Here is a 24,076-nt window from a genome sequence, read left to right as displayed (position 1 = left end):
GTACCTCTGTAGAGAAACAAGATAAACAAGATAAATGTCACTCTTAAGGAAATATCACTAGAAGTGTCTTTTTTATTTTTTCCTTAAGGATAAAATAAATTTGAAAAGGTAGGAGGAAGTGGGGAGAAATGCTAGGCTAGTGCTGTATTCACTATGAAATGGTTCTCTGCTTGGGGTGATGACTAGTCAGTCACCATTGTTGTGTGTCTTGTTTGCATGACTTAGAAATGGGTGTACGTGCCAAAGGTACTCTGTGGCCCTGAGTGGCATTCTTCATGCACCAATAGTGTATTAAGGCAGCTGTCTGATGGATTAATTTCACCTGACATCCCTAAGTGGCAGGGCAAAGTGATAAAAACAGCCCTGTGGAGCCATTATTGTCCATTAACTATGCCAAAAGGGAGTGGCTACTTAGATGGCTCCTGTGAAGTCTACACCGAGTATTTTGAAGGTTTGCTGGGGTCAAATCAAAAGTAAATCTAGCCTCCCCTTATAATTTGGATGATGGCTGACAGAAGGGCGTAAGAATAGATCAGACATACAGTACTCTCCAGAATGCTCTTGCATCTTCAATGATATGTGCTTCCAGTTCTGCTTCTGGTACAGGTGGTGTCTTTGTATTTTAAAATCTTTAATCAATTTATCCCCTATGAATTTGTCCCTCTCTCCTGGAATGCCTGTAAAATATTGACAACTGTAGCATCCTGGGGCAATGGGTTTCACAGGTCACAGGATGAAGAAGTATCCCACACATTACTGGTAGCCTTAAAAGAGGTTTCTGATCTGTGGCCAATAAAAAGGAAGATTATAAACCAATAGATATAAATTGTGAATAAAAAATAAATTGTGAATAAAATTTAACTCAAGGTACAGCATGCTCCACCTACCAAAAACCTAGTGGTTGCTGTTTTATCAGGCTTCCAAAAGCATTTAAATTACTTGAATACATCCTAACAGCCCCTCACTGTGGTATCTGAGTGAGAGAAGTTCAGTACCTGAGATAGTGCAGAGTCTGTATGGCTGATTTGTAACTGGTTTTCCATTAGGATTTCTCAATTGCTTTTAACAGCAGTGCCTGGAGCTGGTTACTTTACATACCCCTCTAACAGGTTTCGTCATTTACTACGTATAAACTGTATCAGTAACAGCATGGTACATTTTGTCACAGTCATCACAAGGACTACTTCTAAAGTGTCAGGCAGTTCTTATATCTGCTTATAGAATTTACAAGGGGAAGAGGATGCTAAGATCTGCTCCTGTTCTCTGACTGCAAAAGATTCAGGCTATATAAGCTACTATCTTGCACCTCTTCCTTTACAAAAATAGCCCTTATCCAAATTAATGGCTTGCTATGAAAACTTATTTCATAGTATAAAAAGGTACTTAATGTCACAGATATGGTTAAATGGCAATAGTTTAATTTTATGAGGTGTTAAGATATGGGATACCTATGCTTGCACAGAATCTGTGTTCTATGTAGCTGGTGCCTATCACAGTGGGATTCTGGCACTTGGAAGAGATTTCCATGTGCTATCACAATCCAAATGATAATGTGGCTGATTTAAGACAATATTGTTTATAGCTGTCCTGATGCCAATGTTTTTTCCAAATGCTTTTTGTTATTTAAAAATACAGCTGCATTCACATGGGTATTGTTTTCTAGACTGTTTCCTAATTTGCTTTTCAGGCACTCAAAAATGTGCTGGTTTTCCTGTAAAGTGAAATGGATGTATTTTCGTATAGAAATGAATGTACTGTGTATCCCAGTTCAGCTTGGAAGAGTCTTAAAATTGTGTCATATGAGTGGTTCTATTTTCCTCCTCTTTCATTAGCTGTTGCTTCATAAATTGTGATGTCAGTTAAAAAGATTGATATTCAGGCAGGAAGATATGTATGAGGGTCTTCTGAGAATGTGATTTTTGCAGAAGTGTGACATATGTCAGTGCTGGGCATTTGCTTACAAGCAGCCTGGCAATGCCCCTGTAGGAGCCTTGGGCATCTAGCCTGAACCTGCCCTGCATGATAAGAACCTGGAAGAGATGTCTAACAGAAAGCTTAAGAGAGATATTTTTGGAGATGAATGAAGGATGAAGGTGGACAGCTTTTAATACTGCTGCTCCTTGCAGCTTGTGTCAGGTATAAAACCCTGTACCTCAAGGAAAAGGCTTGAGGAAAACCTGGGCTGAGCCAGAGTAACTGCTTGGTAGGCCCTGAGAAGGGGCCACTAGGACTGTCTGGAGAGCCAGCCTGCTCACGGCTTTGCAGTCAGATAACCACATCTTACTGTGGCTACAGTGAAACTCCGCTGTGGAAACACATACTGGGAATAGATGCATTTCTGCAGATAAGGCACAAGATACAGGGAGCACTCTGTCTCTGCTGTAGAAAGGTTTCAGCTTTTTCCCATAACAACAGTTCTTTAAATAGGAGCACTGGCATGCAATCAGCAAATGAGTGTCCTTGCTGAGGACTGGAAAGACGTGTTTACTGGGTGAAGTTCAGCCATTGGGTGTTTCCAAGTTTTGAACTGCTGGAGCTGGCTACTGCTAAGTCAAACGGAGTGACCCTGTGAGTGCAGAGAAGGAGGACACGGCATCGCAGCCGACATGCTCAGGCTCTGTGCGCCACGGGAGCTGTAGATGGATTTTGTTACTGTTGTTTGGTCGGTTCGGTTCCTGTGCCTACAACCATTGTTAAAACCCACAGAGCTCCTTTTGTCAAGGTTGTTCTGACATTGTTTCTCACTATTGCTGGTGCTGCCAGACTACCTGCTGTATGCAGCTATGTGTTTACCTACTTGTTAAAGTTCAGTGTTGTGTTTTTTCCAACATTAAGAGCCTGCCTGGGTAAACCTCTGCCTGCCACTTAACGCTTAAGCAAGATTTTCTCTGAAACCAAGGACGACACAAATGTTTAGACATATCAATGTGTTTTTGAAAGACATTTCAGTTCAGAAGACATAGCAGACATAGAAGGTAACATCGCTGCTGAGCTCTGGACAAGAAAATGAGGTGGGTACTGTGCAAAAGCTAAGGGAAATTGCAGCAACCAATATTTCATCTTTTAAACAATGTAAGTGCTGCAGAGGATGTGAGCCCAAACTCAGCCTGCTCACAGGCTGGAGAGGGGCTCTTCCTTCCCCTCCTTCTTAGTCCCTCTCCTGAGATGTGTTTTTGGCAGAAACCTGCTTAGGCACCCTATCTGCTGTGTGCTGTGCACTAAGACGACATGAATTCCTTCACTTTCTGCCTCCATTGTTTGCTTTTTTAACGCGTAGTTTCCATCTGCTGTTTCTTGCTGTGAAACACCTATTTTTTTTCTTGCGGTTTATTTTCCATATGCTGTATCTGCTGGGAAGTGGGATTTTGAAGGTTGCAAGAAAAAAATTCTAATGGGCTGGCAGCATCTAAGTTGATTTTGTGAAGAAGTTACATGGCATGTGGTGATTGCTGGGTGCTGCATTCTCACTTGCTGATTTGAACTTTGCTAGTTCAACAAAATCCTACTGAAGTAAATGGAAACAGAAGCAGAGAAACTTTACTTTGCAGTGGTCAGCAGAGAATATGTGACTAAGCTGCAGTACCTGATGTATATCACCTCTCCTAAAGAGAGAGTAGCAGAACTGTAAGATCAAGTGGAGATGCAGCGTGGGGCAGATCCAGAGGAGCGTCTCAGGAAGGAGTGGAGGGGATGGTCTCTGAGCAGTTCAATCTTTACCACACAGCTCAGTAGCAAAAGCACTGAGCATTTCCTGCTTGCTTTTGCTTTTTTTGCCATTATTCAGCAACTCTGAAGAAAATGCCTACAGCATTTTTCAATGTACCTTATATCTAACAGTATGTAGAAAAGGCCAGGGACCTCTTTCCAAATAGATCCCTGCTCAACCTCCTGCTTTTTATCTGTACTGCCTGTTATCCTGTGCCTGGAGGGGTTAACAGTGATTAGTACGGAGTCTCCATGGAACACTTTTATTTCAAGTAGCATTTCAGCAGCAGATGTTTATGGAAGCAGCAGTGATTTGATGTGCAGTTTTAATTATTTGTCAGTTCAGCTTGTTTTTATTTGAGCCTGTGTACCTATAAAGGCTGAACAGAGACCTGTCAGCACTAACAAAATAGGTAGGCCTAAAGAGTAAAAAATGTACAGTTGTAAGGGTGATGATAGCAGCACTAGGTAGTCAATCAGGGTAGAAGGGGTTTCAGTATAGATACTCTGACTTGCTGCTTTGGAGTGTACAATTTAAAATCCTTTTACTTAGGCCTGCACAACATCTAGCCCCTGAAATAATTACTTGGACCTACCTCACTGCAGGTATTTGTTTTTCTTAATAGCTCACCTGAGAATACAACATTTTATTAAACGTGGAAATGGCCCTAAATGACAGCTCTGAGGCTGTCATTTAACCTGATATGTGACAGTTTAATCCTATCATTTCCCTTGGCATGCCCTTTTTCCCTCATTTCCTAGTCGTCTCTGAAATCTCATTTGTCAGAACGTTGGCCATTTGGTTGGGAATCCGTGGACTTCCACTGCAAGCACTCAAATTGTCCTTGCATGGGCAGTAAATCCAGTGTGCTCCAAGTGAATTTATTGTTCAAGGCCCTGACCCAAAATGAGGTCCTGAAAACCTCAGACAGACAAATATCTCAGTTGAGTGATGACTGTGTGGCCACACGAGTTCTAACCTGCCAGTCTTGTCCCTTGGTGTCTGCAGGACAGCCACCAGCAGGTCCCCTCTCCATCCAAGGACAGGACAGCTGGGAGATGGGGTCTTCGGTGATGGTAGCAGGACTACTGCACCACCAAAGGCTGGTGGAGAAGGGGTACTGCAGAGGCAGGCAGAAGTTGTGGGGATGGGGAAAGAGAAGAAAAGGGGATATTAGATACCAGCCATAACCCTTCACTTCTCTACAAATTGGAGTACAAAGCACTAGTACGTTGACGTCTTAAGAGGCCCACACATGTATTTCAGGTGTTCACTGTGTTATAAGCTTTGATTACAGACTGACAAAAGGAAGGAGGAAAAAGCAACAAAGCATTAAACATGTAAAACTATTAAGCAAGTCTTTCATTTATAGCAGTGGCTTCTACTCCTGTTATTCCTGTGCCTTTAGCAGTTGAAAGCTTTTAAAAGAAATCTAATTCATTGCATCAGCATCTGACAGCGTTACTGAAGGTGAGCCCATTGCCATGCAGAAGAAATGCCAGAATACAGAGCTTGTTTCTGGTGACCATAATGCCTGCCCCTGCCACCTCAATGGCAAATACCCAAAAGGGGAAAGAGAAAGAATAACACAGAGCGGAGAAAAGCAGTTTGAGTTTGGTGCTGCCTGACTTGCAACATCAGTGCTGGAGACAGGCAGGGAGTGTAGTCACATCAGCCAAACTTGGGCTGGCTGAGCAGGGAGGCCAGGCTGTCCCAGCCTGGCTGCAGTTGTGCTACAGAAGCGGCAACCTTGGCAAGCTAAACTAGGTGTAAGAAGAAGGTAGAAGGAAATAGAATAAGGTGGCAAAGGCATAGGAGGACGAGTGCTGGGTGGGCTGGGCAGGTTTCCAGCAGCCCAGCATTACATCCCAGTCAAACCTTTCAAGTTCTTTGCCTCCCAGGCTATGACAAGCCATGTGCTGCGTCACAAGCTTTGGGGAAAAGCATCTGCTCCACTGGATCACAAGATGAGGGAGTGGTTGTGGCTCCAGGCTGCGGCTGGTGGGGAGGACCCAGGACCTAGCAGAGCTCCTTTCAGGGCAGACATGCCCTCTAGCTACAAGCCCACAGGGGGAGGAAGCTGTGGCTCTTCTCATCTCATGTGAGCTACAGCCTGGGCAATTGGAGAATGCAGAGTCAGGGCTGGAAGTTGCACTTGCTCTGGGTCTGCATGGGTGCACAGCTGCAGTGGGGAGCTCTGTGGGAGCTGCTGCGTCTGCATGGGTGCACAGCTGCGGTGGGGAAAGGTAAAGATGCCTCCACCCCTGCTGTCTCGTGAGGATGACTAAGGCCCCTTGATTCCTGGTGTGGGCATGGTCCCACAATGACAGAGCTTGGTTGTTTCCCCCACTTGCTTTCCTGGCGACAGGGTCAAATTAAGGACGCGGAGCTGAGTGATGGCTGTAACAGCCCATCCTCTCCCATATTTGTGTTTCCAAACTAGCCCTCGTTCCCAGCATGCTGGCTTTGGGTAATTGATTTCTGGTCTCTCCCACCTCTTATTTTCCAGTCAGTCTTAATTGCCAGGACTGTATTAGCTGGCCATTTAGTTTGGCCTAACCCAATAATTTTTTTTTCTGGTGACTTTAAAATCTCTTTTGTACAGCAGGCTGAGTTAGAGTACTGTCCCTTCAGTCAATTTATACAGGCTTCAGTGCAGACCATTAGTCTTAACCTGGAGTGTTTGGATGAATTATTTAATATTAGGGAAGGATATACCAATATCTACCTATGGTCTGTAAATTAGCTGTGAGATTTTTTGGCAACTTAGTATTTATGGGCTCCCTAAGAATATGAATTCAGGTTGTGTTCAGAACAGGGAAAAGAATAAATTATTCAAAAACCATGACATTTACAGGGGATAATAACAGGGGCTAGATCACTCTTCCATGGCACTATGAAGATAGCATGTGCTATGTATTTTCTTCTCCAGAACTTACTTCCACTAGTCAGCAGTGACGCAGATAAGTCAGCAGCAATGAGTGCAGCAAATTTCTGAGGGAAACTAGCCTGTTCTTTTATAAAAAACAACAAAACAAAAACCAAAACCAAGCACGTAACAACAGCCCCCACTCCCATCTCCCAACTCAAAAGACACACACATACAATAAACCTATTTCAAACAGGCTGGTAGTAACTGCTGTGGGGGTAAAGTGCAAGACTGTTCACTGAGCTACAAGTCCATTTCCTCTTCACTAGGGAGAAGAAACCCACATATCAACATTCAAAATGTAAGAACAAAAATCTCAAGGGAAATGCTATGACTTTGTCTCATTTTCCTTGCCACAGTACCACACTTTTGTTTTCCTGAAGAAGCAGGATTATTTATGGAATATCAGCTCATTGTCAGCAGGCAGCTTTTGAGAGTTAATTATAAGAGAATTGCACTTTGAAGCAATCTCTCATTTGGAGGTGTAGATCCCTGTGAGAGTGGCTGCAGCTGTGACTCCTGCAGTCTTCTTTGGCCATGAGGTATGTTACAAGTTCGGTTCTGATTTGAGGGATATGTAGTTCTTACTACTGACTGTAAGTGGAAATAGTAATTTGAGCAATGCTTGTCATTCTGTTTTTGTGTACGTAGATTTGATGCTTGAAATGAGCAAGGAAAAGCAAGCAGCTAAATGATGTCTGCATGCTTCTGTCCGTGAGTCTTCCACCTTGGCTCTGGGGGTGCCACTCCTGAATTTTCTCTCTTGATTTTTGTTTTAAGTGTGTCTTTGTTCCAGTGGCAGAAACAAAAGGCCTTGGATCTCCTTGTTGTGGGAGTGAAATATGTTGCTTGCTCTTTGCAATGGGGGTTCTCTAGACAGTTTAAAAAGAAAACAAAAAAAACCCCAATGAAACATAAAAACCCACCCCTCCAAAAATGTGCCTGAAATCTCTGGCCTTTTTTTAAACTGTGAATCCTGCTGTGCAGATGCCTGCTTCTTCTGACCTGCTGAATGTTAGAGCTAAAATGAAACATACCTTGTTCTCCTTCTTTGACAGAGTTCAGCACATGTTGAGAGAATCAGAGAAGCAGTATTTTGGCACAAGCACCCAAAATCCTAACACACGCACACATGCTGCCTGATGTTTCATTTCAGGTTATAAACTGGATTACAACATGCTTTCGCCCTGTGGGCATTACCCAGGGAAACCAGGCTGGATCTGCCTGATGCATAAAGCCTATCTGGCTAAAATGATTGCCAAGTGGAAAGTAAATTATGTATGCAGAATCTATATTTTTAACAGGAATTTAGATTACATTTCAGTCATGCTAAATGATTATTAATACTATTTACCTCATCAGTCCAAGAATGGAATAAATATTATATTCTGGAAACTGTGCTTAAAGAGCTTAGGACATTTTAAACTTCTGAAATAACTGTATCTGTCCTAATTAAGTCAGAGTAGCACAGACTGTTTAAACCCCACATTTTTTCTTCTTGATGCAAATGGACCTTTGTGTCCTTTTATTTGTGGGAAGCTTTGTTAGCCTCAGTTAGCTGAAATACTTGCATATGATTTGTTTTTTCAAAAGAAAAGATACACTGTATTTAGAGATGCAAATACTACCTTGTCTGCAAAACCCACCAGCTGTTACACTGGAAGACAAAGCTAATTCTATGTTGCTTTACTTCAGTAGTGTCTGTGTATTCACAAGCATCTTTTTAACAACCTTCTCTGCATAGCTGAAAAATACCAGACACCACATTTCTTCTTATTTCCTTTGGTAATAGCCTAGTAAAATCTGAATTGATCTGTGATTTTAAATTTTTTTTAAACAAGTCAATAGATTAACTAAGAGAATACATGTTTGCATTACTGTTTGTACAAAAGTTGAACAGACTGTTAGCTTTGATTCTCACGTTCCTTGAATATGAGTTTACTAATTGCTGCCTTATATATTTGACTTGAGTCTGAGTCAGGTCAAATACGCAGCTCATTAGTAGAAGAAACTGCTGCTGGTTTGTGTGTTAGTAGCACAGCTTTCTGAAGAGTTTCTTTGCTTCTGCTTTAAACATCTGGAGAGACAAAGAGCATTTGTGGGGTCGTCTGTTGTTGTTGAAAGTTGGAGCAGGGAAGAGTTGTGTTCCAAGAAACACTCTGAATCCTGGAAAAAATCAGAGTGGAATCATTAAGTGTAAGCTTTATCTCCTTTAAAAACGAAAGTGCTTTCACTTCATCTGCGGTGACTGTCCTGATAATGGATGTTACATAATATTTACTCTCGCCTTTGGAGTTAAATCCTTTTTCTGATTTGCAAGTAATATTTGCATATGTATTTCTTATTGACATGCCAGATGCACAGTGGTAGCTGTCTCCGTCTGCTAATCCTGTAATAACATTCTGGTGACCAAATTCAATGGCCCTGCGCGGAGCCTCGAAACAGCTGATTGCTGAGTAGGGAGGAAAAAAAATAACCCAGCGAATCTCGTTGCAGCTCTCTGCTGCATCCCTATCCCACAATCCCTTGCACCATTTGCTGCAGTCTTTCTACACAGGCTGAGTGAGAAAAAGATGTGCTAAATAAAGATTGATTGGTTTGAATCCTGAAGGGGTCTCCCACTTGTAAATGACCTGGGGGAAAAAAAAAATTCATGACGACTTCACTGGGCCTCCTCTTATTCTTCCATTTTTCTTTCCACCTGTCCTCTTCGTGGAATGGAGCGTCATTCCTTAGAGCACAAAATCTGTTGTGCATCTAATAATGACTATGCTGTGATAGGGATTCTTAAACAGTTTTGCGCATGAGGCTTGAAATATTAACAGATGATGGTTTGTTCGTTTGGATTACTGCGGAACTGCAGCTCCGTCCCTGCAAGGATTTTATCCTCAGCACTGCACTGATTAAGCTATTTTTCTACAAAGATGGGTAGGTCTAAAATGCTCAAGTTTGCTCAGTGTTATTCCTGGTGGTTGCTGCTGGGTTGCTCCTTCTGTTTTGGCCTCTGATCGTTCATTATGCTTCTGCATGCTGTAAGAATGAAGAGGGTTGCTGTGTTTTAAACAAGGCACCAAGCTGATTGCAAGAGTGGGAGAGAAAGGAATGCAAATTTAGCTTATCAAGCCTTTTACACAAGTGGACTCTGTGGTGGTGAAGATTATTAATTTGCTCAGTGTGTTCTGTATCGGCTAATTTGGGGGCTGCTGCTAGAAATGGCTTGAACCGGTTCTTTATTTCTAAAGACTGTGGACAGGGGATATATCTGTTTTAAGGACTTTTAAACCCCAGCTCCCCCAATCCTTGAAGCAACATTATTGAGGTTCCCCACCCTTTCTTACAGCTCTCGAGGCCTAACTGTTCCTTTGGAAAAGTTGCCATTGGAAACCTATTCATTCATAATACATGAATAGACCCTCTGGGTTGTGAATTCCATTGATAAGAAGAGGATGAACAAGCTGCAAGCAATTTGTTCTCCTCAGGCTGTACTTTCAGGCTAGTTGCAGCTCTGGCTGGGTGGAGTTCAGTGAGAGCAGTGTATCAGCAACAGAGAATTCTGCTCTTTTAGGAGTAAATCCTGGGAACTGAACAGACAGTTACAAGTTTTCCCAATGTCTTTTTCTCAGCTGGGCCACAGAAATGAATAAACAATTTGGTAACTGTTAAGGAATTCCAGAGGTCATTTGAAGATACCTGTAGAAAGGGTGCACTTTCCTATTACATGGCTCTATTCAACTAAAACAACTCTTCTGGAACTGTTATTTGATGTACCCTAACATTTTGTGGGGTTTGGGGTTTTTTTTTGCTTTTCTAATGCTATAGGAAGTTCTTTTTATATGGGTGGGGCTGCACCCTGACTTTTGTTCCTGAAGGCATGCATGCATAGCAGGGCAAGGCTTTCTGCTAGCTTAGAGAGCCATTGTTTTCTCCTTTCTTTGCTCTATAGTATATTTTGAATGAAAATTGATAGTCATATCTCCAACCAGAAGGAAAAAGAACAATGTTATTTTTGGGGTGGCTGGAAAGATGACAATGCTTGAGCCTCAAAGGGGTGACAAAGGGTATACGTTTCAGAACCCTTTTCTGCACTTGATTTAGCAAACCTGAACTGGGTTTCCAGGGTGTGCTTCTTATAGGTAAATGGGTGGGGTTTTATGTCATTTGGTGCAATGTTTTGTAAACCTGTGGCTTTGCATGTTTAAATTATGAAGTGTAACTATATGGAGAAGTGATTCTCATACTTGTTTTCAAAGCTCGTGTTTCAGCTGCTCTTTATTAGATTGTGAGACAGAATGAACCTCCAAAAAGAGCCCTGGCAGCTGCTGAGCTCAGAAGATACTACTACAAAAAAGAATGTTTTTCTTGTAAAAATAGTGTCACTTTGCAAAATCTCCAACTGCTAATAAATCTGAAACTTACGTTGCTGTTTCGAGGAGCTGCTGTGAGCGCTGCAGTAAATAAGCATAAATACTGTCTTTGGTGAAATTCAAAAACATCATCTAAAATCTCCAGCTTTTCCTCAGATAGTCCTTGATTGTACAGTTGCTTTGATTGAATTAATGGGCAAAATCATCCTTCTCGTAGCTACATAACATTAATCAAAATTGCATCAAAGGTGGAGCTGGCTCAGAAAGGCTGCAGAATCCTGGAAATTCCATACTCAAAAAACTTTTTTAAACGAACTACTTGTGTAAGAAGTTCTACCAGGTAGTGGCCAAAGCTTGAAATGTACTGATGAAATTCTATTTTCAGGTGCATGTTTTAAACCTGATTTATATGAGTTCAGGGGATAAATGACAATCACAGCCTGCTGCGTTCCAGACAAAACATCAAATATTAAAAGCACTTATTTCTGAATTGTTAATGGTTTCTTTCACTGACAAAGCTTAAACTGTGAACATTTGAAAATTAAAGTGGCTGGCATGAGCTTTGTGTATGAAACAGTAAGAGTCACCTGATTGTGCAATGAGATTGGGGGAATGTAAAAGACTAAGATAAGATCAGATGAAATCAATATGAAATTTTTCAGGCAGCAGGAGTTTTCCTTGTGCAAATGCTATTTGCTGGTGTAGCTATACATGATGGTGGAAAGATGAAATTACAGAAAATATCTGGTTGCTAGAGAACTTTCTTCTGTTAAAAGACAGGCAGCATTCACCGGAGACCTATTCTTTCATATCTTAAGTACCGTTATTTTTCAATAGTCTGTGCTTAGTCTATAACAAAAAAATTAGACTGTTCATAATGTATCGGTGTCCAGTTTGGAAACTCAGCTTCTGATTATCTTCCCTGTTTTTTTGGGGTCCCCGCCCCTAAACTTTTGGAGAGGGAGAGTGGGAGGCAAACACAGCTGCATCAGTGGTGAAATGAATTTTCTTTTGAAATACATTACTGAAGTTCCACATATTATGCTGCCCAATGCATGAATATATTAATGCATATTTGATAGTCTGCTCTTTCTACTCTGTTTTGTGAAAGCTAGATATTTTGGTTCAACTTCTTGTAGAGACATTTTTACTTCAAGCTTTTAAGAAGTAACATCGGTTCCTAATTGATCTCCTAAGGTTTATTGTGTGTGATTTATGGCATTTAAATAGGTAAAATTAATTTGTGTTTATGTAATATTCACATTTTATCTTAGTATGGGGAAAGAAATTAAAAAAGTGAAACAAATGATCAATCCTGAAATCATGCATTTTTGGGTCATGAACAAACATGATATTTTATGAGTATCATAGCAATTTTTAACCTTGCAGATTCCCCTTTCTTGGAAAAAAGGAAACAAAAGGGCCTGCCATAAGTGTTTTCCATCAAATTAAATGTCAGTTACTGCTGTTGGGTATTTTAATTGTGAATAACTTTGTGCTGCTGTATTTGCTAGCACAGAGGTGATTCCCCAGGAGCCTGTTATCAGGGAAGTCAGTACAGCATGATCCATAATGACTGTCATTATCCTAGAAATAGCCACTTGCTCAACGTACTAAGTAAACCATACCTGTATGGCTAAATACACAGCTCAGGAAGAACAGCATGAGTTCAACTCTGCCAGATTAGTGTGCCATGCATCCAGCACAGGAAGAAGATTTGATGTAACGCTGCTGATAAAATACTACAGGTCATGCAAATCATTGTGGAATTTAGTGACCTTTGAATGAACGTGATCAGCACCAAGGCAGAGGGCTTGTTATTTCTGTCTTGGAAAGCCTGAACTGCCCTCAAGCCAGATATTAAATTGTCTGAAATAGATGACTAAAATCTGGGGTAGAAAACTGGGGAAGAAGTTACTACCTCAGGAGTGTACTTGCAGTGAAGGAGCCCAGCTAGGCTCGCTGCTCACACAGAAGAGGAGCCCCTGTTTCGCTGTGGGTGCAGGAGGACTGGCAGAACTGGGTGCTGCGACAGAGATGCTGCGGTCAGCTCCCCTGGGAGTGAGCCTGTGCCTGCCAAGCGCTCCAGCCTGCTAGGAACGCTGGTGGAGAGGAATTCTTGCTGGGTCACCCTGCCAGGGCCTCCGCTTGTCAGGTTTTCCTGAACTATGTTAGCAGGCAGTTTACCTTTCCCTGAGGTTGCTTCCTTCCTTTTCCTCCCCTGTCTTCTCTTTCCACATATTAATTCTGTTGTCTATAATCTCTACCTCCAGCTGAAAAGAAACTAAGTTTTTCTCTCCCTGTGCCTTGTTCCAGGACAGGAGGTGTTCCAAGCCTGCAGGTGTCCCTTTAACCTGCAATTTTAATTCTGTCAGTCAGTAGACTTTTTTCTTACCCTTCTATTTCATGCTTTATATGCCAGAGTTATGAAGTCTCTTCAGTCCTAGAAACATGATTCTTACTACTCTTTCTGCCTAGAATGGCATTTTTCTTGCATTTATTACTTGGATGTGCTTCATATATCCTTCACCCTACCTTTGCTGATTCTCAGTAGGTATCGGTTGCCTTCTCTTTGCTCAGTTTCTCTTATTGTGAGGATTTTCACTTCACCTACCTCGCCCCTGTTGCTGATGCAGAATTTGAGCGCTCCCTTCCCAGGGCCTGGTTGGTTCTGCAGGTTCCTTCTTGGGGGCTTCCTGGAGTCCAAACCTACTGTATCTTTGACAAGACCAGCACTGATAAGGGAAAAAATTGTTAGGTGAACCATTTTTAAACTCTGGCCGTGATGCAGCCATTTGACTGGCTGGTGCAGTTCCAGTTTAAGCATTTTGCCAGTGGTACTGTAGATGTAAAAAATCCTATGTTTGTTAGCACTGGCTGAACCTACTGGAGCAAGAACGTTTCTATTGTGGGATTTCTTTAAAACCAGACAGCCCTGTAACTCTTTCAGTCCAGAGGCAACGTGCCTTTCCAGAATGCCTGCTCAGATAGAAGTGGTATGTGTGGTGCTGTAGACTTGGCTGACTGTTTCCCAGGCTCTCATCAGTGACAAACCATTTTAGAAGTTTAATTCTTCACTGTTTTGGTTTTGTATTGAAATATGAATTCCTGCATAAGGATGAAACATGAGTGTTTTAGTTGTTGATTTTGTTATTTCATGGAGTTTATAAGCCATTTTTCTTCTTTTCTTCTTTTCCCCACCCCACTCCAGCAGTGTGCAGGGTAGAAGGGAACAGGACCCATATGTCAGTGGTCTAGGATGGCCAGTGAAGGCTCCAACATCCCAAGTCCTGTGGTCCGTCAGATTGACAAGCAGTTTCTGATTTGCAGCATATGCCTGGACCGTTACAAGAATCCCAAAGTACTTCCCTGCCTGCACACTTTCTGTGAGAGGTAAGTCCTTTCCTCATGCTGGTAACTAGGTATTTGTGTCATGCAACAAGCACAGAGCAATGCATCCTTTAGTGGACAGGGACTTTTCTCTTTACTTGTAAATGTCATGTCAAGGCATGGTAAAGCCTGGGAAGGCTGGAGAGACAGAGATGTGGAAAAACAGTTATTTGTGGCAGGCAGGAAGAAGAGGCAGCAGTGGAATATTTGGAATACATTCCCTTTATGCAAGAGTAAATAAAAAGTAAATCAAATGAAACTAATGAATACAGTTACAACAATGTGAAAGGTGACAGCAGGCAGAATTTGGACCTCAAATTAATGGCCTCCAATTTATACTGATTAGCCTATAATTAGAAACAATAAAACCCTTTCTTTGTTGATTTACTAAGCAGAGAAATAATTATCCCATCCTTTAATGTCCAAGGGTTAGACATGATATATACATTATTAATAACCTGTGATTAAATGTCTTCATTATTCTGCAGCTTGGTTGACTGAACTGGAAAAACTCTCTGAAAAGACATGTGATAAAACAGGAACCCACCTTCTACTCTGTTTGGCTGAATGAATTGAATATACTTGGTGATACTCTAAAGTTATATTATCCATCAAATGGTGGAGAAAATACAGCATCTGCAGAAAAGTTAGCTGAAGAATTATTGGTTCGAGTTCTTTTTCTGATGATGGGATGCATCTCTTTGGATTATATATTGAATGTCAGGAGAATTTTAATAAATGGTATTTTGGTAAACATTTAGTTCACGAGATTTCCACCTCTTAGTCAGACTTGTGGTGTGCATATCTAATTTTGCACAGGGTGCAAGAAAAATTGTGGATCTCTGAGTGTGTCAGATGAACTGGTCTTTTGTAGAAGAATAGGAAACCCCAACTTTACTGAAGTCAGCAGTGAAACTCTCACTGAAGTCAATGAAGTCAAGATTTTCATCACCATGTCTTAAGTTTCTTGACTTCAGTTCATGTGTAAATCCTAAGGTCAGCTTCTGGTTTTCACTGTAATCCTCTTATGCTGATCTGGTTATGGAGAGAGGCTGGAAGAACTCTTCCAGTGTACTGCTGATGTGCAAAGCCTAAGCTGTCCTTTCACAGAGCCGTTACTGGGGGGTCAGGAGGAGAGCTGCCAAGGGATCATGAAGAGTGGTGGAAGGAAAGCCCTTGGAAGTGGATAAGAGCTGTGTAGCTGTGCGAGGTCACACTTTCTTGGTTGGCATCTCATGAGGAATTTGGTGTAGCACCGCTCCCCTTAAGAACTGCATTCTGCAAAGCTTTCTGTGCTTACAGGACTATACTGAATTGCCAGTTGCAGTTGGATGTTGCATGCCCAGCAGCTGTTAACTTGATTTTCAAGGCCAAAAGTGGCACTAACTGTCACCTAGGCCAGTCTGCTGCACATTGTTGATCATAGAATTTTTGTGTCAGATTTATATTCTGTGAAATTTACTATTTCTAAAAAAAACACAACTACCCCCCCTCGCCAAATCAAACACAAACAAACAAAAATTTCCTCCCAGACTCCCCTTAACATAAACTGTGATAACCTAGGACAACCTTCTCTATGTAATAAAGAGAGCTCTGCTGACTCTGGCTAACTGCCAAATAACTTTCCTAATTGAAATGGAAAAATTTCCATTGGTTCCATTGGGACCAGGTTTTAGCTCTGAAACACGAAACCCAGAAATAAAAGTTAATAAAGGAGATTCTATTGGAAAGGCAAGGGTCAACCACTGGTTAGTCAGTTAAAGACACAGGCTCAGATACTTGATGCAATAACTTAATGTCTGTCAAACTTCATCTGATAGTTTATCATTTTTACTATCCTGTGAGCAGGATGCAGTAGATATCTGGAAGCATGGATCCTCTCTGCACTAATATCTCAAAGAAAGGCACGTAACTCTCATAATGATGTCAGCTTATTGAACCTTTTTTCATGTGGCAGAGGAAAAAAGGTTTAAAGGAAAAAAAATCCCCATAACCACTTTTACTTTTGAAGCCTGGTGGTGTACCTTTCCTTTTATAAGTAGGGGTAGCACTATTTCAAACCACTTCTTAAACTGAAGGGAGTTTTTTTCCTCTTTGATGATACTTTGCCTCTCTCTCCCCTTCTACCTCCCTTCCTCATAGGTGCTTACAGAATTACATTCCAGCCCATAGCTTAACCCTTTCTTGCCCCGTGTGCCGCCAGACCTCCATTCTGCCAGAGAAAGGGGTTTCTGCACTCCAGAACAACTTCTTTATCACCAACCTGATGGATGTCCTGCAACGAACGCCAGACAACAGCATTGAAGAGTCCTCCATCTTGGAGACTGTCACCGCTGTTGCTGCGGGCAAACCGCTCTCCTGCCCCAATCATGATGGAAATGTAAGTGAGATGAACTCCTGTGGTAGGTACTGACTGGTCTGGTTTGTCATGGATATTTTGTTCTAAAAAATAGTGGGGGAATTGGAATCACACTAGTTCTTTGATTTTATAATATGTCAATAAAAAACAAGTGATTCTTAAAATTAACTCAGATAGTCTTAGTGGGGCATCTTAAAGTAGTCAGGATATTATTTCATCTTACCAATCATCTTGGATGATACTGTCTTTTAGCACATTTGGTCAAAACTGTTGTCCTGCAAGCACTGAACCTTGTGCGTTTGCCTCTTTGAGATGGGTTTCCATAGCTCTTGCTTGTAGAATCAACTATTGCCATGGGAACCTGTGTGCTTGTTTAGGCAGTATGTGTGAGGGATCTTATAAGCTTCACTGACCTGCACACTGAGGTAGTACCAAAAACTATGTGAGCATATTAACATGCAGCCAAATAAAAGGGTGTCCTCGTTCAGGGTGCTTTGGGTACTCAGGGTGCACAGGCTGGAAACAGACAGCTTCTGTTTATCTACAGCGTTTTGTGCATCTCATATATCAGTCCTTGAAGGCTGCTTTGTTTTTTTCCTCTACCTACTTTTTGCCCAGCATCCCCCCACATACACCCTCAAATCATATCAGTGTATTCATTCGCAAGTACCCCCAAATGAGTAAGTATTCCCAGATTATTACAAGAACAGCTCTAACTCTGCTTACTTCACAATTTTCAGTGTTAACCTGTGTGGCTTCATGGTAGGCATATGAGCTCCTGTCTCATAGCCAGGCTTATGCAAACATGTAAGTAGACCACGTTGCAAAGCTAAGCGATTCTGTGTTGTAAAAGCTGAGCGATGCTGTGTTGCAAACTGAATGCTGTGCTTCTATGCAAGCCAAGAAATATTGCCAGTATTTTAAGACAACTTTCTGGGGACTGTTTTATTTGGTACTCAGTTTAGGTATATCAGTTGTATAGGATTAATTCAGTTGATAGGTAGTGATTACTCTTAGAGGGGAACAACTCAGTTCCCTTTCCTTTACTGACCTCCTGGAATTATGTGGATGCTCTGATTAATGAGTAACTGTTGTAACTTTTTTAATGTGTACAATACCTATGTGTGTGTAGTGGTTACTGATTAATACATTCCTAGTTTTTATTTGCATTTTATTGGCTCTCCTTAAAAAGAATCATAGTTCTTTTCTGACATAGCAATCGTGACAGGAGCCATTGATTATGAAATGCAGAAAAAAGACAAAATGACGATGTTACTTTTTTTGCATTTTACATTATCAGCTGATGATTCTTTGGGTGTGCTTAGAAAAAACTGGTTTGCCTGCAATTAAAAATATGTCACTTTGTACCTCTCTGAGAATTCCTTTCTAGGGAAAGGTGGATTTGCAAGTCCTCTAAACCAAACTTACTTGGCTTGCCTTGAAACACACCATGCCTTTTAGGATGCTGAGTAGTGTGTGATGGGAATATATTCTTGCTTCAGTAACTATCTGGGAGGGTTGGGGACAGGCTAAGGATGACTCCAATTTAAAGCTTTGTGGAGCTAGGAAATTAAAAGCTAAAGTGCACACATTACTCCTTGTGATGGGAGGAGCTGAGATAAGCTTTGGGTTCACCTGTTTGAGGCTGGCCAGGTGGGTCTGGCTGAAGTGCAGGGTGTGCAGGGCAAGCTTCTGGGCACTTTAGGCCTGACTGAGGAAATGGGCTTTTGCTGGCTTCATGTGTACCCAGCACGAGGGCACTGTGTGGCAAGTGCCTGGCTGCTAGCAGCTTTGCTGGGGGCTTCAGGGAGTGAGGGAGGATTGAGGTGGTAGCTGGAGGAGAATGCCTTCACAGAGCCAGTGGTCATTCTGCATTGAATCCTCTCTCTGTTATTTTTTTACGTATTGCTTGGGGTAGGGTCAGACCCACTGTATTTTTACTATCAAGGGAAAAATTTGCATCAAGTATATTTCATTTAAATATTACCAGATTTTCTTTGTATTAGCTTGGAAATAAGTTTCTATTTAAACAAGTTTTTTCAATCTTTCCAGCCATGCTGGATTTAAACCTCTCTGATTAAAATCAGATAGAAGCTGATGGGCAGATACTTTCTCATTGGTTTGCCTGTCTGCTAGAAACTTAGCCTCCCTCAGGCCATGTAGATTAGATACTTTTCCTTCTAGTTGGTCTCTTATTCCCACCACTTACATTTTCCACAAATGTGTGTGTATCCTATTCCTTCTGTGCACATCCTCTCATTCTCTGTTGTGGCATCTTTGTTGTGTGTGTTCTTATGAAAAATGAAACTTAGCTTGTAGTATCTTAACATGAGAGATGGTTTCCTGTGCTTGAACTATAAACAAATGCTTCCTCATATTCACCCAACACAGAGCAAAAATATATGTTCTTGTTAAATCGGGGCAATAGGGCACATCTGTTAAGGAACTTTTGAACCTACCAGAAGATTCTTATCTTCTACCTACACATTAAAAAAGATTGGCTTTATTCTCAGCTGCTAAACACCTGCAGCTCTTGTTGGATATAAGCATCCTGGTTTGGAAACATTGATCTACAATCACGTAGGGGCAGGTACAACAACCAGGACAGGGAAGGCTGTGAAATTCCAGGTCCATTACTTCATAATATGTAATGAGTGGTGTAGCCTCTTTGCAGTTACCCATCCTGAAAAGTCCATGCTTGAGTTTTATTTGAATTTGAAATGAAAGTCAGCCCAGAGTCTAGGATCCATGCTTTTACAGGTGAAATGTATTTTCTGCCTATAGAGTTGTCATGGTTTAACCCCAGCCAGCAACTAAGCCCCACACAGCTGCTCACTCACCTCTCACCTCTCGCACAGTGGGATGGGGGAGAAAATCAGAAGGGTAAAAGTGAGAAAACTCGTGGGCTGAGATAAAGACAGTTTAATAGGGAAAGCAAAAGCCATGCACGGAGGCAAAGCAAAATAAGGAATTAATTCATCATTTCCCATCAGCAGGCAGGTGATCAGCCATCTCCAGGAAAGCAGGGCTCCATCACACTTAACCGTTAATTGGGAAGACAAAACACCATCACTCTGAACATCCCCCCCCTTTCTCCTTCTTCTTCCCCCAGCTTTATCTGCTGAGCATGATGTCATATGGTCTGGAATATCCCTTGGGTCAGTCGGGGTCAGCTGTCCCAGCTGTGTCGCCTCCCAGATTCTTGTGCACCCCCAGCCTCCTCGCTCGTGGGGTGGGGTGAGAAGCAGAAAAGGCCTTGGCTCTGTGTAAGCACTGCTCAGCAATAACTAAAACATATCAGCATTATCAACACTGTTTTCAGCACAAATCCAAAACTTAGCCCCATACCAGCTACTATGAAGAAAACTAACTCTGTCCCTGCCAAAACCAGCACAGGAGTGTAACAAGAGAGCCTACCCAATATTAAATTAAATGCATGTAACAAGACAGCATGCCTTATCTTTGACTAGCTTTTTCTCAAAAGATCACAGAATAGCTTGGCAACTTGACAGGTATAAGGTCTTGTCTAGAAAAACATTTCCTGAACTTGTACAGGTGTTGCTTACTGCCTGTATGCTTCTTTTAGAAAAATAAAAAAGCACCTATCCTTGATATTCTGATGAAGTGACTTCATAACATACTTTTTAAACCTTGTTTTATCTCCTCACCTCTCTACTTCCCACCATGTCACTTACTCGTGTATCCCATTAAAGTGTAATCTAATTTCTTCTGTACTCTGCAATATTCAGTGTGTCACTGAGGCTAAATAAAAAAAACCTCAGAATGTCAGGGTTAGGCTCTTCATGAGCCTTACAACTAAAAAACTGAGCTCGCTGCTGGTGTAATTTTGTTCTGCCTCACAAGGAACATGTAATACAGTTAGGAATCTATAGTGTGACTGATACAATCATATCTGACTGAATTGGAAAGTCATACAAGGGATTTGAGTGGTTCACTTGTATGTAAGCGTGTTTAAGTCATGACAATCTTACAAAACTTTTTTAAAAATTTGCTTAAAGCTTTCAGGTTTGCTGCATGGGTAAGGCAAAAGCTATGACTGGGGAGAACAAAACCCCACATTCTAAATTTTACCAGATATCTGGGAAGTGCCCTCAAGTAATCCAAACTTAGATTCTTCTAAAAGTCAAAACATACAAAGCTAAGGTACGCACCAGCCCTGGGACAGACGAATTAAGCATGTGTGTGAGATGAGGAAGGAGGCTGGCAAAGAGCAGACTCATCCTTTTTCTCTGAACTGCTCTTTTAATTCAAACAAATAGAAACCAGAGGATGAACAATGTCATTATTCAAATATGATTTTAGAGAAGGGGAACTTGTGATGGGTGAGAGCCTTTTTCTTGAGACCTGAACTTTGAAGGGCTGGAATTAGTGTGCTTTGGCTTTGTGAAATCTATTTCAGAAGTACCTGCATCCTTGATTATGCAAATTAAAAAGTTTCTGTAAATCCAGTTAAATTACAGTAGTGAAGAAATGCATGGGTCTTTAATTAGATCACTCTGCTGAAATATGCTGATCTGGTTTAAGGTGGGAGTTAGTGGATGGGATTTCAGAACCAGTGGGTATTAATTCACCTTTCATTACAGCTGATGGGAATCTTCTTGTTGACTTCAGTGGAAATACAGCTGAAGCCATGGTTGGATGCCATAGTATATCCTGCCCAAGAGCTCTCTTCAATTTGGAAAAGAGGGGTTCAGGCAAATGTTTTTTTTCTGAGATGTTTTGTAAAGCAAACCTTTATCCTGAAAAGCTTTCTGGGTGTGTTGGGTTTGCATGGCAGGGTTTTGGTAGTGGGGGAGGGTTACAGGGGTGGCTTCTATCAGAAGCTGCTAGAAGCTTTCCCTGTGTCTGACAGAGCCAATGCCAGCTGGCTCCAAGTCGGACCCGCCGCCAGCCAAGGCAAAGCCCATCAGCTACAGTGGTAGCACCTCTGTGATAACATATTTAAGAAGGAAAAAAAGTTGCGCGGCACACAGAAACAGCAGCCAGAGAGAGGAGTGAGAACATGTGAGAGAAACAACCCTGCAGACCCCCAGGTCAGTGAAGAAGGAGGGGGAGGAGGTGCTCCAGGTGCCGGAGCAGAGATTCCCCTGCAGCCTGTGGTGAAGACCATGGTGAGGCAGGCTGTCCCCTTGCAGCCCATGGAGGTCCACGGTGGAGCAGATACCCACCTGCAGCCTGTGGAGGACCCCACGCTGGAGCAGGTGGGTGCCCAAAGGAGGCTGTGACCCCGTGGGAAGCCCACGCTGGAGCAGGCTCCTGGCAGAACCTGTGGACCCATGGAGAGAGGAGCCTACACTGGAGCAGGTTTTCTGGCAGCACTTGTGACCCCACGGGGGACCCAACATGCTGGAGCAGTCTGTGCCTGAAGGACTGTAGCCCATGGAAGGGATCCACACTGGAGCAGTCTGTGCTTGAAGAACTGCAGCCTATGGGAAGGACCCATGTTGGAGAAGTTCGTGAAGCGCTGACTCCCGTGGAGGGACCCCACGCTGGAGCAGGGGAAGAGTGTGTGGAGTCCTCCCCCTGAGGAGGAAGGAGCGGCAGAGACGTGTGATGAACTGACCGTAACACCCATTATCCGTCCCCCTGTGACGCTGGAGGGGCTAGGTAGAGAATTCGGGAGTGAAGTTGAGCCTGGGAAGAAGGGAGAGGTGGGGGAAAGGTGTTTTAAGATTTGGTTTTATTTCTCATTACCCTACTCTGGTTTATTGGCAATAAATTAAGTTAAATTTCCCCAAGTCGAGTCTGTTTTGCCTGTGACGCTAATTGGTTGAGTGATCTCTCCCTGTCCTTATCTCGACCCACGAGCCTTTTGTTATATTTTCTCTCCCCTGTCCAGCTGAGGAGGGGAGTGATAGAGTGGCTGCGTGGTGCTTAGTTGCTGGCTGGGGTTAAACCACAACACTGGGAATGTCACAAAATGTGATGCCCATGTTGGGCATAAAGAGGAGAGAGGAAAAGCCAGTAATACATGTCTGTCTGTAGTTAAAATTAATCTTACCTGATTAAGAAATGCTAGACAAGATCTTAGGAAATTAGCTTATCTAAGCATTTGAAGCCTGAGTTGTATTAATATTAGGTTTTCTTTCTCCTTCAGCTATGGCACAATCCAGAGATTTTAATGGGAAATGAAAGCTGCTTCACTCAAAACACTTTGAATTTGACTGAGGCAAAGAAGACTTTTTCTATGCAGACATATGTGTTAGGTCTTTGTGGTCTGCTTGTTACTACCGTTCTAGCTTATGTGATTCTCTGGTGCTTGAATAAAGAGGAAGAAAGTTGATTAGGCTAAACTTTAATACACCAATGAGATGCTTTCTTTCTTATATATGTTGTTGCAAATATAATGGTGTTTATTATGATGTGTTCAATAGGAAACAGAAATATTAAATTATTCTAATCATTGTATCCAAAGATAAAAATATTGAATAAGTAAAAGGCTTGTTAAAATATCTTGAAGCTAAGCATTAAATTACGAAGAGGCAGAAAGATGAACTTTTGACACTCATTCAAAAGAAATGAGATTTTTTGACCATATAAAGTGACTTAAGAGTTTCCTAATAAAATACTGTTCCTTTTGGTTGTTTCTGGTTGCAAATTTTTGAAGCCTTTGAAAATAATTTAAATCCTAAACTCTGTTTAACTCATTTCCTCTATGCCCTGTAAGACTGCACCACATCTTAGTGCCTACCAAAGTAACTGTCAGGCCTCGGAGGATCTAGTACTGTAAGACTGCTAAATTCACAGTGACTGGAGTAGTGTTGATGGGGGTTGTCATTGTTTAGAAGGTCTCTTGTTTTTTTCTTGCTGATCTATTTGATCTCACACAGTTTATTTGGAGCAACTTTAAAAGTTTCTCTAAAGTGGCTTACACGAATGGCCAACAAACGACTAAACCCTCATTGCATGTGAATCCCATATCTTGTGAATTGAGATAAGAGGGAAGAATGGGAATAAGAGGGAAAGGAGCTTATCAGAGGAAAATCCCTATTAATGCTAACAGCCACATGCAAATCATGGTTCTTACTTCCCCCTCCTAATTTTCAAGATATCTTGGAGCAGCCAGCTACTTTGCACAGTGCTGTTATAGGTCCCTCTGCTCACCTGAAAACAGCCAGTTCTACATAACCATCTTGTCAGCCAACATCTCCAGCACAATTGTCTTTGTGCGAGAGATCTGAGTGCCAGAAGCATCAGCCGAGTTATTCAAGATTCTGATGCTATGTTCTGAATGCAAGAGAGCTGCCAGTGTCTTGCTTTGACGCATATATGATGAGTTTCCTTATATACTTTTAAAAAACCTAAAA

General features: G+C 41.9%; 1 protein-coding gene across 1 annotated transcript in view; it reads left to right on the top strand.

The window, feature by feature from the left end:
- Positions 1 to 24,076, top strand: part of TRIM2 (tripartite motif containing 2) — a 62,202-nt gene that overhangs the window by 6,409 nt on the left and 31,717 nt on the right. Inside the window, exons 2-3 of the mRNA XM_075029633.1 lie at positions 14,211 to 14,392; positions 16,532 to 16,769. Of these exons, the coding sequence (XP_074885734.1) occupies positions 14,259 to 14,392; positions 16,532 to 16,769 (372 nt within the window). The 5' untranslated portion in view covers positions 14,211 to 14,258. The remainder of the gene's footprint in view (positions 1 to 14,210; positions 14,393 to 16,531; positions 16,770 to 24,076) is intronic.

The sequence above is a fragment of the Buteo buteo genome, chromosome 1, assembly GCF_964188355.1.
Source record: "Buteo buteo chromosome 1, bButBut1.hap1.1, whole genome shotgun sequence".
In the NCBI taxonomy this organism is placed as follows: domain Eukaryota; kingdom Metazoa; phylum Chordata; class Aves; order Accipitriformes; family Accipitridae; genus Buteo; species Buteo buteo.
Note: the sequence above shows the minus strand (reverse complement) of the source record. Positions and strands in the feature narration are given on the sequence as shown.